General features: G+C 43.9%; 1 protein-coding gene across 2 annotated transcripts in view; it reads left to right on the forward strand.

Moving 5' to 3' along the window:
* Nucleotides 1-16,649, forward strand: part of LOC310681045 (serine/threonine-protein kinase TNNI3K) — a 141,858-nt gene extending 125,209 nt beyond the window's left edge. For both annotated transcript variants that reach the window (XM_083448407.1, XM_083448406.1), the window contains 4 exons: nucleotides 70-129; nucleotides 2,985-3,154; nucleotides 12,738-12,817; nucleotides 15,724-16,649. In XM_083448407.1, coding sequence (XP_083304533.1) covers nucleotides 70-129; nucleotides 2,985-3,154; nucleotides 12,738-12,817; nucleotides 15,724-15,800 — 387 coding nt within the window. In that variant the 3' untranslated portion in view covers nucleotides 15,801-16,649. The remainder of the gene's footprint in view (nucleotides 1-69; nucleotides 130-2,984; nucleotides 3,155-12,737; nucleotides 12,818-15,723) is intronic.
* Nucleotides 16,650-18,717: the final 2,068 nt, after the last annotated feature.

The raw sequence follows: 18,717 nt of genomic DNA on the forward strand, positions 1-18,717 counted from the left end.
CTATCTTCACCAAAACAGACTCAATTTTCTTTGTACTTATATTGTTGTTCTGTCCTTATATATTTGCAGGGAAGGCCTGAATTTTCTGAAGTGGTCTCCAAATTAGAAGAGTGCCTGTGCAATATTGAGGTAATGGCAGAACATGTCACAGTTGGTAAGCAACATGAATGCATGGTTATGAGCGAGTGTGATGATGGCTGGGCTGGTTGCTCACAGAAGGAACTCCAGAAATATTGCAAGATATGGTGCCTGGCATTCTCAAGCTGATGTGCTCCGCTGCGATCTTAGCTATGAGATAGGAAGGAGATGCAGGAAACGAATGCCATTTAAATATTGAAGGAACAGAGACATCACACCATAAAAAAACAGAGCCTAAAGTTAGAAGTCCTCATTCGTCTCCATTCGTAGAAACAAGCAATGAGAGTTAAAGGTGGAATGGGGGAAACATCATTGGTCCCAGGGTATGAACTGAAGGCACACAAGATGCCCACCTTACATGTGAAGGTCTGGACAGTGCCTGGATGAAGAGCAGCTGGGGAACCACATGAACTCAGGCTGGGGTTCCATGATGGAAGAAAAGTGGGCTATATATGTATAAATAAATACAATTCCCATACTGTGCACAATCATATATATCTTTGTTCCCACGTCTGCTATTTAACTTCCCCTCCCCCAGCCCCTCCCCTGCCACCCACCCACCACTGAAATTTCATGTAATGTCTAATTCAGCCCTTGGCATTAGGCAGCTTTGTATGTGAAATTTTGAGTGTGCACTTCATAAGCTACAATGTCTACCTTTGGCTCCCTGGAGAAAACGGTTGCTTGTCTGTTTCCCATTTTGCCATAAAGAGAAACAATGCAGAAAACAGGTATCTGGAACCATGTTTCACTTGTCCTGCAGCATCTCTAAACCAGAGCACCCAGCTCCTATCCATGATGTCACAAAATAGGTCACACTACCACCCTTACACTACTTGCTTTAGTTTTGCATTTTCTTCTTCTAAACTTTACAAACTGAAATGGTGCAAAGGGTAAATGTCTGCATTGATGTTATAGGGTTATTGGCAATTAGGACATGCAAGAAAAGTTTTGTAAGAGCTGAGCCTCCAGATCATACCAAAGGTCCTTGCTAAATGAGCTTACTCAACATAATGTGATTAGCAGAAGTTAATTACCACAAGCAAGATCAACTTTTCCTGCTTACAAGGACTTACAGTCTAGCATTTGGGTTTAGCATACAACATCCTAATGCCTTTTGCTTTCAGCATATTTTTTTCAGATCAGAATGTGAATGAATCCGAATATTACTGAACTAGTTTTATTAGCTTTCATGAGGAGCCTCAGACCATGTGGTTGATGGCTGTACAATGGCCACAGGTCATCCTATGTGATCTAGGGCTTCTCACTTCACCTTAGTGGCCAGGGATGATACTGCAGCAACTTCCATGACACTCACCATTAAGAAACAAGCTCTGAAGCATCCTTGAAATCCTGTCCTGGTGCTGTCTAATGCCAAATGCAAGGAATTACATTCTGAACTTGAGAGGGTCCCCTTCCCATAAGAACATTAATGTGGCATTGTGTATTATTTCAAAATGTGGTAAGCCCCAAGTGCACCACTGGTTTGGGCAAGGACTGTGGTTAAAGAAAAATCATGCCCAAAGGTTCACTGCTCTCCAATGCTCTAAGTTTTCACATGTCCAAGGGCTGTACCCTGCAGTTTAAAAACAAATTCTGGGGCTTCTTCCTGCCAATCCTTTCCTTGCTTTGAGTCCTGTGGCTTCATCCCTCAGAAAAGGTAAATTTCACAGTGTTGAAGGGAGAAAATACCAGATCAAGTATTTTCTAAAGCAATCAGCTGAGTCAGTGGAACTTAACTTCAGTCTATGGCTAAAAAAAAATCCCAGTCCTTTTGGCTTTCAACCGAGAGGATAGCTGATGAAATAGACGACATGCTTGATCTTGGCAACCAGGGCTGCACATGTGGGGAAAGTTCCCCATTTCCTTTCCCCTCCTATCAAAGTATATCACCACTCTTGAGCCAAAGGGTCAGAGCAGTGACTCCCATCATCTATTTCATTTTTCAAGCTCCAGCTGCAGCATGATACATTGTGTGTAGGTGGAAGTGCCTCTAAGAAAGTGTGTGTGTACATGTGTGTTTTGTTTTGTTGACAGCCTGAAGCAGTATATCACAAGTAACTGTGCTGTCTCAGAGGAGACCTAGCTAGCTCCTGTGATACATAGTCAGCAGTTTATATGAGATTAAATCTGGGGTGTGAGCCCATGTAAGCTTCAGAAAGAAAAGCAATACTTAGCTGGCTAAAACACATCGCGTCCATCATCAGAGCAACAGAGTGGTGAAGTTTGAAGGAGCAAGTGCTGTCATAAAGGGAGGCTAACATTTTAGGATCTTTGTTGGCCACATGAAATAAGATGTGAAGATACTCTCTGGGCTTGTTCAAACCAGAACAAATTGTTGATTTGCACCTGCCTGTTTCCTCATTAATGTAAGAAAACCTCCTAGAAGTTGTTGAACTAAAACACCCACCATCCCTGAACACTGCCTATGCTAGCTGGGGCTGATGGGAGCTGGAATAACTCCTTAGGGTCCAAGGAGCAACGTTTGCCACATGGCACAGCTGTGGTGGGTCTGGGGAGGCTGCCATCTTCCAGTGGGGTTGGAGGATAGTTGAAGGGTCTCTCTTTGGCCAACCCTTGGAACAGCATATACATGCGAGAGTACATGTTCAGTCCCCTGAACAGAAAACATAACAGAATGCTTTGTACAGGCGACAATGATTAGCATCCTCTTGGCAACAATTTCTGAAACCTAACATGTTGAGAGCAGTAGAAATAGCTGGGGACTGGAGCAAAGTTACTTGTGAGATACTGCATATGGTGAGTTCTGCTGCTGTCAGCTTTTCTGGCAAGATTTCACAGTTCTCATAAGTGGGTATTGACAGTGTTCTCTCTGTTAATTCCAGCTGATGTCACCAGCCTCTAGCAACAGCAGTGGTTCTCTTTCTCCTTCCTCTTCCTCGGATTGCCTGGTTGCTCGAGGATGCCCTGGGCGCAGCCATGTTGCTGCTTTACGAAGCCGTTTTGAGCTGGAATATGCCTTGAATGCAAGAACTTATGCTGTCTGGTCACAAAGGTAAGAATGCAAATGGACGGAAGGAAGGAAGGAAGGATCCTTCCTTGGCCCATGGGGTTCTAAGAGTTGCCAGGTACTTAAATAATCGGCTGTTTGGACAACTACTAGCACCTAGTAGAAATGTCACCTGAAAGCAACACAGAAAGAAAACCAGTCTCTTTATTTCTTGGAGGAGACAAAATACAATCTGTGTGCTTCAGCATCTTAAGTGTCACTCTGGCAACACAATCTACAACAGCACTAGAAAAATGTGTAGTTGATTATTTCCCGAACTTAGTTCTAAAAGTCCTGGTAAAATGGTTTGTAAGGTTTTCAGAAGTATAACGGATCTTTGGGGTTGGGGAGCCCCAAAGGGTTGGACCCGAAAAACAGCTTAGTGAAGAATGAGCATGTTCAGTAGGCACCAAATGCTGGCTAAGTATGAGAGGGAAGGAAAGGAAACCAGGGGAAATGGAATGGAGTGGCAGGAAACCCAAATAGCAGTACTCCATACAAATAGCAATACTCCACACTCCTTTGGTTAAATGTTCCACTTGCACCCTTCCAATGCTCACCAGTTAAAAGAAAGATCAACAAGAGTGAGCTGGAAACAAGCAGGTTATGGAAATGTTAGAAGGATCTTATACCACATTCCTCTTTTGTGCTGCAGCATATAATAGATTTGCATGAAAAGAATGAGCGAGTGACACATTTAGGTTACACTATAGATACCCAAGAGGGCGAGAAAAGTAGTTATCACAGCAGCCTCCCTGCTACTGTAATTTAATGTTCATCTCAGTGCGCCACCCAAGCTCATTAGCTTGCTGAAATGGGTTCCTGTATAACCCAAAGGGTTACAGAACAGTTTCCCCCCTCAAATTCTGTGCAATACAAATTAACTAACTCCAGTCCTATAAATAGAACATTAAAAGAGTCGCCCAGAGGCAAAATGTAAAGTAAAATGAAGATGGTTTCTGCAGATTCAGTGTTTTTTTCAATTATACAACACACTGGGATGATTAATGACCTAGCTTTCTAATGACAATAGTTTCTTGAGGCTTTAATTTTTTAAAACATACAAATTGAGAGAGGGATTCTGCACTATGTGCTAACATCCATTGCAGTGCATTTTTTCCACACCCTCCACCCCCGTTTTAGCTACCCAAAGTAGCAAGGTACACACACATCTACTTTTGCCTTCTCACCCACACACAAAGTTAAGGAGGCATGAAATTACCTGCTCAATGCTCGCCTTGTAAATGCAGTCCTTTCTGTTCATAACGCTACAGTGTTCCAAAGAATGCTGTGGGAACTTAAGCTGGGGGTGAAAGCTTAGGTCAGAATCTAGAGAGAGAGCAGCTTTTGGTGTGTGCAAGACCCTTCGGCATGCACATAATGGCGGCTAGTGACCATTGGGAAGCCAGAGAGGCCAAGAGCCAATGACAGGTAGAGCCAATGCATTTCAGGATTTGCACACCCAGGTTTCTCAACCTCCAACAATTCTTCATGCAGTCATAGGCTGCTTTTTGTCTAAATGTCCCCTCTTCACACTAGTCTCCTTTGTAAGGAAACTCAGAAGGACTGGGCCTAACAAGTTGTAGCATTCCCTCCCCACAGAGACGTGCCTGGCATCTTCATTATGCAGTTTCTGCTGTAGGCAGAAGAAACACCTCTGACACATGAGATATACAGGCAATTCCCCATTTGCACAGGCTGTGTGTGTTCTGAGTCATTGTGCACATCAGCAGTCAAACGGCAACCCATTCCACCCCCTTCCAGGACCAAAAACTATGTGTGCGTCGGCAGTCTTGTGTCAATCAGGCAGGTTCAGAATGGTCCCACTCTGTTCTTGCAACTGTCAATTGTTTTAAACTGTATTTTAATACTGTATTTAAAATGTTTGTAATCTATCCTAGGACCTTATGCTGAAAGGTGGGTAATAATTTAAACAGCAACAACAATAATTAGGAGGAGCAGTTGCTCATTGAGCAACAGAATAATTCACTGAGCTGATTCGGTTTTGCTCAAGCAGGAAATTTCAGAACCAGGCTTTGATATCCTTTTGCTGATGACTAAAGTGGGAAGGAATTGGGGGGCATGTTTGGAGACCTAAACAGGGGTTAAACAAGGCTTCATTTCACCTGGGTCAGAAACCCAGTTTGGCACCTCCTCCACATGCATTTGCGTGCGCACACACACACAGGCTGTCACCCCTCTGGAGGCTTCACCCTGGCTAGCTGCCCCAAAGCTATTGCTCTGCCTAAAACATTTTGTCTTTTTTAACACATCTAGAAGAATGAAATTTGCATCATAAGAACACAGGATCAGCCCTGCTGGATCAGGCCCATCTAGTCCAGCACCCAGTTCTCATTGTGGCTCACCAGATGCCCCTGGGGACAAGCAGAACCTGAGCATCACAGAAGCAACTAGTATCCTAGGCCTACTGCCTCTGGCAGTGGAGGGAGAACACAGCCATTCTGGCTAGTAGCTACTGATAGCCTTGTCCTCCATGAATTTGCCTAATCCTCTCTTAAAGCCATCCAAACTGGGGGCCATTATGCCTACCTCTTGTGAGAGCGAATTCCATAGTTTAGCTTCACACTGTGTGAATAAGTGCTTTCCTTTGTCCTGAATCTTGTAGCTTTTTCCTGCTTCATTACATGGCATGGCCCTAATATTATGAGAGAGGGAGGGCAAACTTTTCTCTCTCTACTTTCTCCACACCATCCGTGGTTGTATACACCTCTTATTCACCTTTTCTCTAAGCTAAAAAGTTGTAATCTCTTAGGGGATCTGCACTCTGCATCCAAAGGTGGAAAGACCGGCTTTCCACAGGCCGCCTGCCCTTTGCTGACAGTGGCCAGTCATAGTATGCAGTCATGCTAAATGTTCAACTTCCTGTCACTTGGATAACTGATTGAGTTGCCCTTTTGGTTTCATGGTTTTATGTGCGAGCAGGGATAGATTAATGAGCTCCACCACAGAAAAATATTTGAGAAGTAAGTGAAGCTGATGACACGTTACTTTACAGTTTAGCGGAATTCAACAAATCTGATTCTATTATCCTGTCAAGTTCCGCAAAAGAGACCTTGAAAGCATAAAAAAGAAGGAGAGAGAGAGAATCTTTAATCGAACCCAGAAGCTATGAATGCAGCTACGGAGTTCAGCTGTGTTAGCTGGTGACAGACCTTTGTTTTCTTCCCCATCTTGTGAAGTAAATAATATCCCCAAAGACTAATTAAGTTTCTGCAAAGTCCTGTCTTAGTAACACAGCTCCTTTCTGCTCTTTGAGAAAAGAGTGTCAGTGTCCTGGAATCATGGCTAATGATTTTTTAAATAAAAAAATACATATATATTTTCAAAAGACTCTTCAAGGTTTATGCAAGCAAATTCACTGAAGGCAGACCAAGTGGAGGGAGGGGGGATCTGTTTTCAAAAGCACAGAACTCAACTCAGGTTATTATTTTTTCCCTAGGACATTTAAAAACCAACAGCCACTTTTTAACCCAACTGAGTATCAGCTTTGTTCTGATAGATGTAGCCTTGCATGGATGCCTTGAAGTGTTTGGGCACAGTCACGGATCTCGTGTGTATCTGAACACTGAACTCAACCAACTCTTTCTGTAATTGGGAAGGGAAAAGTAACTTGAGATAGTGTCACTTAATATCACACACACACACACACACACACACACACACACACACACACACAATTCAAAGGTTTCATTCCCCCATCCTCCATGGCTGCCACCACTGACCCAGCTCTGGAATGGTAAGTGAGAGAGCTCCAAATTCAACTACTGTCTGTGGTGGCATGAGCTTAACCTTATTGTTACTCCATGAACCTGTGGTCCGCTGGATGTTGCTGGACCACACAAATCCCATCATCCTTGAACACTGGTCATGCTTAGTGGGGCTGCTGGAAGCAACATCTAGAGAACCACAGGTTCCTTATCCCTGCCATGAATGAATGAGTGAGCCTCCTTACCTTAAGGCACACCCTTTCCATATAACCCCCTAACCAGTTAGATCAGTACTAGGGGACCCTGCTCTTTGTTTCTTCCACCACCACCTGAGGCATGGCAGGTGAGCACTTGAGATGCCTAGAGGCAGGTGAGCAGTCGAGCTTCCTGGATTGTGGAATGCTTTCCTGAGGGAAGGCTTGCATCACCTCCATTAGCGGTCCACCATTCCATATCCCACACTATCCCTCAAGGTCCCATGGGTTTTGAGGAGCAGATGTTCAGTGGGTGCAGGGAGCTGCGGAGGGAAGGGTGAGGCTGGAGAAACTCCATTCTGCAAGCATGCATGGTAGTGTTTGACCCCTCTGGCTTGCCATACCAGGATTTGTCTGTGTCAGCTCTTGGGCACGGTGAGTTGCTTAGTCTGCTGTGAGCAGCGTGGGCTTGCAGTGTGGCTTTTCCCTCCATAACCTTTCGTATTTAAGTTGTGTTTGCTACATGTATCCTCCATGTGGCCTTCTGTTCCACTCACCGAGTTAAAATTAGGATCCAAGTAATGGATTGTATAGTAATTGCTTTCAGAGGAGCTTGGAAGCAAGGATTATGACCTAAGTCACTGCTGAAACTTGGCATAGTGGTTAATCAAAGGCACCCAATTGCTAGAAAGGTCTGAAAAGGGCCTGTTCTACATCTTTCCCTCAAAAATAAGTGCATGAAACCTTTTCCCAGGGCCATGGTTCCATGACTTGCTTTCTCTACAGTTTTTATAGCCTTGCTGTGTTCCTTCTTACACAACTTTTTAACCTGGCTAAAGAATCTCGAGCTCATAATTCTTTGATTAGCTCTCAGCTATCATGCTGCACATGCGCAGGAACATCAGCCTCTTTCACAGAGTATCCCTATTGCACAGCCCGTCTGATAAAACCTTTGCAGTCTGCTGTTATGCTCCTAAGTGCTCAGCAATACTTTTTTTTTTCCTGGGTAGCCCAGTTTCCTCTTAATTTTAATTATTGCAAAAGTACCAAGCATTGTTGGTCTAAAAAAAGAACAACCCTGCCATCTTTCAGACCTTAAGCAAATGTGAGGGGGACGGGGAGGGGGATCGAGAAGGCCACAGCAGAGAAGTTGTCCCAGATTTGCACTGATGCTCTCTTTGAAATCGCACGGCACATACACCTCTCCGCCGGCAGCCTCATGCAATAATACAGCAGGCTCGCTAATCATCTTGCTGCTGTTTTTTTTTTTTTTTTCCAAGCCTTGGAGCCATGGCCAGTGGCTCAGTGCTAATGAGAGGAATCTGGGTATGATCTTTGCATCCTCCACAGGTGTGTCTCTGAGACAGAGCGCAACAGGCACACAGGTGAAGGGAGCTGCACTCCTCCCCCCCCCCAGCCCAACACACAGATTATCCTATGGCTTTACAAGGACAGGAGACGGGAGGGATGTTTCTGAGCACAAGATTGAGAGCGAGAGAGAGTTAAAAATGCTGCATGAAGGTCTTTAATGAACCATGAGAAGCCAATAACCACTGAAAGGCAGTGGGGCTTGAGAGCACCAAGAAGCTTGTCTAGCAGCGGGGAGACTAGTCTGCAGCCGCTCAGCTTTAGGGGCTGCCGCCTGCACTTTCAACAAGCCAGACTCCAAATGAGGCAGCTGTTCCAAGCAGGTATAAATAAAAGATGTGGTGTTCCTATGGGAACCTTTGGCATATTGGATTACCTATTCCCCAGCTAGAGTTTCCTTTCAGTTAAGTTTCTGTGCGAAAATCCTACACTTCAGGGTGTGCTTTTAAGAGGCGGATTGTGGAGTTGTTTATTTCTAACTGTATATCCGTGGCCCTGATAATCTTTCTGCCCTTGGAAGTACCCATTGGTTATGGGGCCCAGAGCTGCAAAGCTGACCATTCCCCAGGCCTCCTAAGCAAGCTGTGTAAAGTCAGGAAGGCAATATTTATCCCACACCGAAAGATGAAAATAAAAGCAAATTGCTGCCACAGGGAATCTGGAGTGGCTGCCACCTGGTTCTCACCTTTAATAAGGAGGGAAACGTCAAAAGTCAGCCATCTACATGGTTATACCTCTTTGTCCATCTATCTCAGTACTGCCTACTCGGACTTGCAGCAGCTCTCCAGAATCTCTGGCAAATGCATTCCACATCACAGGTACCTAATCTGCCCAAAAGTGGGCTTCCTACATGTGGTTTCTTGGTCACACTACAGGAAGACAAAGTGATGGCATACAGGAAGCAGTACACCTATAAACACACATGTTCATATTCCTTAAATCTTTGTGATAACTGCCAGAATGTCTTCATGGCAAGAAACTCATTTCAGGATTCCCATTGCATGTTTACTGGGTTGGATCCAGACATTGATTTCCAGGGCTAGAATGGATGCATCCACAGGAGGCTTCTGATCCAGTGGTGGGTGGAGATCTCTCCAACAGCGGAGGAAGTGATTTTTGCAGATTCCCCCTCAGCTCTCTGGAACAGTGTGAGAGGGGGCGGGGGAAGCATTAAAAGTTGCTTCTACACTTCTGCTAGCAGGAAAGTCCTGAGTGGAGCTCTTAATACAGGATGTTCCCACCAGTGGTAGCCAAGCCTGAGCCCAACCATTTTTAAGGCAATTTGGGCTGTGGAAATGTGTCAGCTGCAGCCCATGAAGCAGCCATTAGGGCAGGCTTATATTTTACACACACACACACACACACACACACGTAAGTGAGGTAGAAGCACCAAGCAGCCGCTGATGTTTCTGCTTTCCCCCATATCTCACTGGCTCTTGGACAACACTGTGAATAAGTCAGCAGAATCCCAAACCAATCAGGTCAGTCTGGAGTTCTCAAACATCCATATTAAGATTACAAGAGAAGCCAGCATGGCTTGATGCTCTGAGTTCTGAGCACATACCAGTTTCCCACCTTCTGATGTAGCAGAATTTGTTGAACAAATTATTTGCATGCATTTCCTTGGATGGCTCCTGTAGGAGAAAATCCAGTGTATTTGCCCTAACAAAAATGAAGATCTTTTCTTTTTTTAAATAAAAAAATGTTGGTATCACAGACATGTTTGTCTTCTACGCATTATGATTGAATGTGTGAACGCTTCTTTCTGTCCTTTTACCAGGCATTTGCCCGCCTTTGACTGCCTTGATATAATAGATGCATCCAGAAGCTGTACACCTTAGTCATTTTCTCCATTCTTCCCAGTTTATCAGCAATCTAAGCTGGCAGTTCAAACAGTGTTGCTAAATGGTGCCCCTGCAAAGCAATAGCCTGACCCAGAAATCATGAAGTGTTTGTGTGTATAGAGTTTGAGGCAATGTCTTATGTCTGACAGCCACGTTGACTAATATTAATGCTGGGTTGATGGTGAGCTCTGCGTTTGACCTTGGCCCCCATTAGATTTTGTTGCTTGAGCACAGTTTAGGAACCATACATTAGTTTTCATTTAGGTAAATTTGGAGCTGGATTAGTGACAGAGACACTCCACATAGCATGAATGAATAAATGGATTGAATTAGGCTAATAAATGAAGAAGCCATTTCAATTCAGCAGGGACCCTGCAGCTCTAACAATGTGGATTTCCTCTTCCACTAGCCCCAGAGTAGAGTTGCAGGTTATACATTACATGGACAGGGAGCAACTTGTGTCTCACATTGCATTGCATTGTATGGGCATTTGGTTTCAGGGTTATATATAGGACTGGGATTAAAGCAGAATGCCTTCTCTGAACAATCATAGTATTAAGAATCATGGGGTGGAATTCAACATTGCAGTGTGATGAGTGTTCCATCTGTGCAAACATATCAGCTTGCCAGATGAAAGAATCCCCCTCTCCCTGCATGCTGCTCTGGGGCTCTCCCAACCCTCCCCCCATAACCAAATGAGGGGGGGCATGTGGCAAGGAGAGGAGAAAGTTCCATTGCGTAAGTGGAAACCCTTGCACAGGGCTTTCCCTGACAGGGTTCAGTAGGTGAATCCCACCCATACTGTATAGGAAGCCCACAATTTATCCACATTTAACATGTGCACATTCAGCTATACCACTAGGGGGAGGGGTTAGAAAGAGGTGGTTGAAAGGAGCTAATGTCCAGGAAAAAAGACTTTGGCAATCCCACCCACCATTGCACCCAATGTGTTTTGGTTTTAGGCATGATCCCAGGAACGTAACCCCCATGTAAGTTGAGGGCTTACTATACTTCGGAACACTCTGCTTTGAAATACCAGTCCATTTGTTGGTGAATGTTGCTAGCTAGTTAAATGGCTTTTGTGGCCAGAATTTAAAGAAGAGTGTCTTTGAGTTTCTCCTGCTCAAAACCACAGTCTGCCACGCAGTGTGGCAAGTAGATTTTTGCTGTTTTAAACAGGTTTCAATCCATCTATCTATCTATCTATCTATCCTATTGAGTGCACACAAAACATCAGACTTGCCGGAACTGGCTCCTTGGATCCAATTAATAACCCTTACTTTAATTCTCAGCATTGTCACCACTCTCCAGATAGCTAGATGGACAGACAGACAGACAGTATTGCAAACTGTAATTCGAGTATAATATTCTAACCAAGGTAAGTATAGGGATGGGTGAAAGTGTTGAGACATTTATGAAGGCAACATGGTCAGTTTTCCATAGCAACTGCTTTGATGAGACTTCGAGAGGAGTATTATGAAGGAGGAAATGTCATTGTATTTGGGCAATGATATCACGTAAAGGGGGGGAAAGGCACATTTTAGCAAGACTATATAGGTGCTATTAGAGTCTGCTAAAATGAGAGGGAAAGGGGAAAATATCAACACTGCAAATCCATACAGGCTCCACAGTTACAGGTATATTTACTGGCAGCAAGTCCTATGTGTACTTCCAAGAAGGTACATTTAGGAACAAAGCTTCAGTTTTTTCACCGGGGAAAGGGGAAAAAATCTGCCAAACCAATATATAAATTTCTTACCTGCCATCAGTTAGAAATTGCCCTTATCAAAATCACCAAGGAAGGTACATTGCTGGGAATAATCCTTTCAGCTTGTCCTTTCAGCCACAACTTGACAACAAATTCTTTGAAGCGCTTGTTTTTTGAAAGAACCTCAGATAACTGCATACCTTACCATGAACAAGTAGAGACATATTGTTATGAATCCTCTGGATATTAATGTGCAGTTTGAGGTGCTATTTCACACTCTCTGGGCGTACTCAGTATCTGCTAGCCCATCATTTGAGAACAGCTGGTACAGGCAGTCTTTACCTGATTGCTTCCAAGGATAAAGGAACATATTTTCAGTGAGCAACATTTGGATTTGCGTCTGAAGGGTGATGTTCTCTTTCACAAAGGAATTAGCATGCACGAACCTGATAGTACTGGGGTAGATACATTATTTATGGTATATTGGAATTGTCACCTAGAATTGTTCTTCAGGTCGAAAGCATTGTAGAACAAAACTCAAAACTCTGAGAAGAAGTTGTTCTGGAAATGTATTCCTTCTCCATCCATGTTGTTTTTCTTCCTGTGCAATTGCTTTTTCTAAAAAGCACAGTTGTGTTTTCCGCTGGTGGTTTTTTTTAAAGGATGTTGTTTCTGTAGAAAAGCTCTAATATTACAAAGATAACATATTCAGTCATCTATAATGAAGACATCCTGTCGATTTTACAGCACTGGACAGCACCCTTCTCAAGGTCTTTCTCTGGAAGAAATGAGGAGAAATTTCCAGTACCCGCCTATTGACCGAAATGGTAAGAGGTCCCTCAGATGTAACAAAGATAACTTCTATTTATGGGCTAATCCATTTTCTTTGGGATGAAACTGGCACACACACAAAAATTGGAAGTACACTGAAAATCGCAAACCATCAGCTTTGGTAATAAGATCTGGAAATGTTTCTATTACTGATTGTAGAAACGAGGCATGTGACAAGTTTCCCCAAGACTCGGGAAAAACTTTAACCACACCTTAGACCCTCCAGGGAGGTTGTTGTGATTCCTGCCACCACTGGAGAGCCATTTTGCACTGAAAAAAGTTTTAACTGTGCCTCTAAACTGTGAAATGTGAACACAATGAGCATGTCTACAAACATAGGTGTCATTTAGGTACACTTCTGGGAAGCTCTGATTGGTTTCAATTATTTGTCAAGTGTTCACTGTAAGACTGGTTTGAGAGAGCCTTTGGCAAAGTGTCCTTGGCAGGCCCCCTTCTCATTTGGGTGTCCCCTTCATGGTTCAGAGGCAAGCTTGCCTTGTAGCCCACAGAGTATCAGGTTTTTCTTAACTAAGGAGTAGAAGCCTCCCACGATCTGTCATTTATTTTTCCTATGATACCTGGGCATAGCAGAGCATTGTGGGGCAAGCAGAATAATGGCCAGAACAAAAGTGTGATTCTTTTTTTAAAAAAAAAAAAATCCATTTATCATGAGTATTATCAAAATAATAATATATAGGACCACCAAATTTTTGTGATGCCCACCAGATTATTTTTGTATAGCACCCTTGATTGATGCCAAAACAAAGTGGTGTCAGCAAGCCAGTTTGTGGGTGCTGGAGCTCAGTGGTTGGCAGGGGAAGGGGGGTTCAAGGACAGGCAGGGGTCAGTGAGGTGGACCCTGCTGGGGTGTGGGGATATCAATCGCAGATACCAAACCTGGAGCATTTTAAGAAGTCCAGATTTCATCTGCATAATATTTGAAAGGGCCCTAATAGTATAAGAAACAGTAATGATAAGACTTCCAGTAAGTGTCTTATATAGGGGACGTGGGTGGCGTTGTGGTCTAAACCACTGAGCCTAGAGCTTGCTGATCAGAAGGTCGGCAGTTCAAATCCCTGTGACAGGGTGAGCTCCTGTTGTTCGGTCCGAGCTCCTGCCAACCTAGCAGTTCGAATGCACATCAAAGTACAAGTAGATAAACAGGTACCGCTCCGGCAGGAAGGTAAACAGCATTTCCGTGTGCTACTCTGGTTTCGCCAAAAGCGGCCTAGTCATGCTGGCCACATGACCCGGAAAAACTGTCTGCAGACAAACGTCGGCTCCCTTGGCCAGTAAAGCGAGATGAGCGCCACAACCCCAAAGTCGTTCGCGACTAGACTTAACTGTCAGGGGTCCTTTACCTTTTTTATGTGTCTTATTCCAATGAAAGGCTCCTATAATACAAAACTTTTGAGCTTGCTGTAGATCTTTGCTCAGAGATGTGTTGCAAGCTTCACATTACTATGTCACATATTGATTTTCACACACTACTAAGCCTTGTAGGAATGCATGATTCTCACTGAGAGGGCAAGAGCTTCTGGGTTGTGTGTGTGTGAGAAAGAGACAGTTCCACATGCATCCATGAGCTTGGAATTTAGAGACAAGTTTGAGAGGTTTTTAAGGCTGGAGTTACATAAGCTGAGCATCACTTAAAGACCCCTGGAAATGTCCTTGTTTTGAGCCACAACTCCTCAATGCTAGTTTTATTTTATTTTATTTTCATTCTTTCTTTGAAAAGTTTTGTTGATATTTTTTCATGATACAATAAAAAGAACGAACTCATCTAGAAAGAATAACCTGGAAAGAAAGATTAAAAAGAAAGAGAAAACTACAAGATTCTCTCTCACTTTTATCCCATACACCAACAGGTGAACCCTTGCAGCTGTCACCTGGGATCATCCCTCTCTTCCCACACCATCTCACCCTGTGAGATCTCCCCTTCCCTGCCTCTCACACAGGGTCTTCAACACTAGTTTTCATTCCTTTGTGCTGTTGTGCTCTTTTGTTATACCCCAGTGCTGAATGTTGCAGCCTTTTAGGGCAGGTGCCAAATTATAGTACTATAGGGACTGTCTTGATGTTAGATTGGGTCCCGCTTCCCTCCACAAACTTCTAAAAGTATACTTTTTCTCTCCTGACCTTTTGGCCTTTGTACATAATATCTCCATATAATATTACCCTGATGTTTAGAAAGACAGGCTGGAACCCTGTACACTCTTTCCAGGGGGTGGGGTGGATAGTCCCATTAAACTCAAATGGGTTTACTTCTAAGCAGGCATGCATAGGATTGCACTGTTAATGACTAGGCAAGGATGACAAATATTATAGCAGAAGAATAATAGTAGCAATCACATTTGACCAGTGGCCCAGATGGTAAAGGAATAATAATAGTCCTTAATAGACAACCTGGTACTTGCAATAGCAGCTATTGTCATGATAATTGCCCAGGATTAAGGGCATAATTATTTCTGGCAGGCTGCTTATTGTTGACTGTTGGATCTCCCATTCAAGGTCAAAATAGGTATATTTAAAAATCAAATAGAAATGTGACAGTGTATTTAAATACCTTGGTTCCCATTTTGTGTCGGCCACCAGTTTAAATGGCTATTGTGACTACACTGCATTTGAATGGCCTGCGTATCTGTATTTCATATTTCGCCTCCTAGCATTTTCCTTCAGAGAATAGCATTAAACTTGGGCATTTCAGGTAGCAAAGAGATTTGCCCGAAACACATTTTCCTGGGAGCAAATCTGTGCATTGCTTATTTAGTTAGCGAAAACATCCTTTTATACCTTCATAAATACAGAGGCCTGTTGGAAGCGGAGAGGGGAGGGAGAAGGGTTTGCTGGGCTGTATGGAGTTTGTGACTCGCTCACCTGAGCTACTCTTCACCTTCCACAGGTTACGTGTCGGATCCCATGAGTACGATGCGATTTCATTCCTGCAGCAACAGCGGCAGCTTTGAAGACAGTGCCTGACAGCAGGAACCATCTACTTGCCCAGAGTTTCTCCACGAAGCAGCAGCAACAATTCTTCCTGGTGTCAACACGGCTCCCAGTCATCATATGTTACATCAAAGAGCCCCACGTTGGCTTGCTTATTTACTGATAGCTAATGCTTCCATCATAAATTGTTCTTCAACCATTCTCTTTCTGTGCCAGCAATTTATAGGCGGTGTGTGGGGGGAAATAAATCTGTCAAAGTTTGGGGTTGTACCAAGTTTACCCTTGGGATATACTGCATCCATGCCAGGGAACATAATCAGAGTCTGGAATATTTTTTATTCATTACCCATGAGTTGGGAAAGAAAGGTAATTGTTACACTGTGGGAGGTCCCAATTTGGGGGCTTCCCACGGTGTGACAATTACCTTGCCTTTCTCACCTCAAGCTTAATGGAGAAAATGGATTGCTCAGCTTCATGTCCCGTGGGATAACCTCCTCTCCTTCTCTTTCAGCTACAAGTCCCTGGATCTCATCTCTTGTTGAAGCCTAGGCTAGTGGTTCCAGCATGCTGTATGGTCCTACTCTATCTAATGCTGTCTATATCTTCCAGGGCTTCTTGGCTTGATGCATCTCAAAGCACCCAACTAACTTAGTGAGATGTTCAGGTACAGATATGTTGTGGATGTCTTGGAGTCATACTGGAATGCAGTGTAGTTTAAAGTTGTATTATTCAGTTTAATCAGCTGATTGGTGCCAAGAGGTCGGGCTTGTCTTTCTGTGGCCGTTCTGTTTAAAGTTGCCAGTTTAACACATTATGTTAATCCTCTCTTGAATGTTCATTTGAGTTTTGCATAGCTCAACAATAAAACAATTGTGTAAATGAGGACAGAGTTCTTTATTCCCTTGCCCACCTCAGGGGACTAGAGAGAGCCAAAGTTGCGATTGTATAGATTTAATCAGACAGATGATTAATTCTCTTTGGATTGAGCCTCTTCATAAAGTTCAAAATGTACAGAGCCTACCTTGCGTGTGCAGCCTTCAGAAGAAGTGAGGAAGCAGTCAGACCAAAGCAAGTAAAGAGCTTCCCATCTTTTAGTGTAATTTTATTTACTTCCTGTTTCCAAGCTCCCATGAACTGCTTCCTCTGACACTATGCTGTTCATGTGAGTAGGCCACTCAGGTAAATGTGCAAAAAAGCTGCAAAGAAGGTAGCATACAAATGGGATCCATTCATTTTTAGAAAGCAATAGAAGACCCTTTTTATTATTTAGTTAGACACTTTGCTGCATCCCAGTGGTGGGCATCACTAGACACTTGCTGACAGTGTCTGTGCCCTGGCAAGGAGCCCATTGTTGAACAGAGCACTAAAGACTAACTGCTGGTATTAGGGTTGTAACCTGCAGAATGACGAGGTGGTTTTAGGGTAGCATGACCAGGGCAGTCACACTGGGTGCCCTGCAGCAGGGGATGCCACAACAAGGCTGTAGAACAGAGCATGAGAGGGGAGCAGGGGTGCTGAATTGTAGCGTCACATGGGGTGCTGCTGAAGTTTAGGAGCCCAAAGTCTGGCACCTACTAGATGGACTAATGGACTGACTCAGAATAAACCATCCTGTTGTGTTCCACAGCCATCAGCCTGTGCAGGAGCATTTGGTGGTGTGTGTGTGTGTGTGTGTCACAGCAGGCAAGAAAAGCAAGCAGGAAGTCTCAATGGTATATTGCTCCCATTGGCCCTAGATAAGGGATTTGGGCTAGGAAGCTCTGTTGTGTAGCAGGAAGGAGATTGCAGTGCTCCTCTTTTTCCAGGGACCAAAACCCCTCCTCAAACCTTGGATCCAGCCTTTCTTTCTTTCTTTCTTTCTTTCTTTCTTTCTTTCTTTCTTTCTTTCTTTCTGATAATTCAGTATTTTTCTCAGCAATTCACAGCCACCATCAAACCTGCATAGAAGAATGCTGCTCTGTAGCTCATTTGTGTTCGTGATACAAACACTTTTGCAAGACAGAGGGACAAGGAACGAAAGAGGGCAGCTAGCTATGCATGTCGCTATCACCGTTGTGTCCTGCATAAATCTTTGAAATGCTGGAAGAGAACCACAGCTCTTCATCTCGCATGAATGCTGCTCCACAGTGTCACCTAGTGCCCTTAAAACAAAAATGCCGCATGAAATGTAGCCTGAGGAATCCTTCCTCTCAGCGGTGTTTTTGTGTTTCTGGGGGACATGTTTTGACACAAACACCTTGTGCACACATAGAGAAAGGCAGTGTTACTGATGTCTGTCAGGTCTGCCCCAAAAACCCAAATCCTGGGCTCAAATAAACTTAATGGAGAAGCTATTCGACTCATACAAGGTTAATACGTTATTAGGGGGTGGTTGTTGGCATCTGTCTCAAGAGACAAAGGAGTGCACCTCTGTGGATGAAGTCCACCCTCAAAGTCCTTTCCTTTGGGCTCCCACGCCACAGCCACTCCTGTTATGCAATCTGACTTCTGTTTTATTCCCCTACCCAACCCTGACTTCATGCAAATCTGGGCTTGCGATGTGGCACTGCAGCTCCTCCAAAGGGGGCTAGGTGATGACAGCCTTACGCTTTTTCATACATAGGGAGATACTTAATGCATAATACAGCTGCATCCTTTTGAAGTGTGAATTATTCAACGAAGGGGTAGAGGGAGGGGAAGCATTTTTAAACATTAAGTGGTTCTTGAAAAGTTTGCCAGCCTTTCCCCTTCTCATAGCCTCTCTTTCTGCAGGTTTCTCTTTGCCTGGCTGAGCATCACTGAGCACAAGAGGCACAATTAAGACACAGCCCACACATGTGATACAAAAAGCCGAATGTGAACTTTGATCTGTTCTTTCTACAGTAATGAGCAATTTCTGCTCTATGTGTGTGTGTGTGTGTGTGTGTGTGTGTGTGTAGAGGGTCGGGGAATGAAGCCAAGAGCGTGTGTG

This window comes from Podarcis tiliguerta (assembly GCF_965153285.1).
Source record: "Podarcis tiliguerta genome assembly, chromosome: 6".
NCBI classification, from domain to species: Eukaryota; Metazoa; Chordata; class Lepidosauria; order Squamata; family Lacertidae; genus Podarcis; species Podarcis tiliguerta.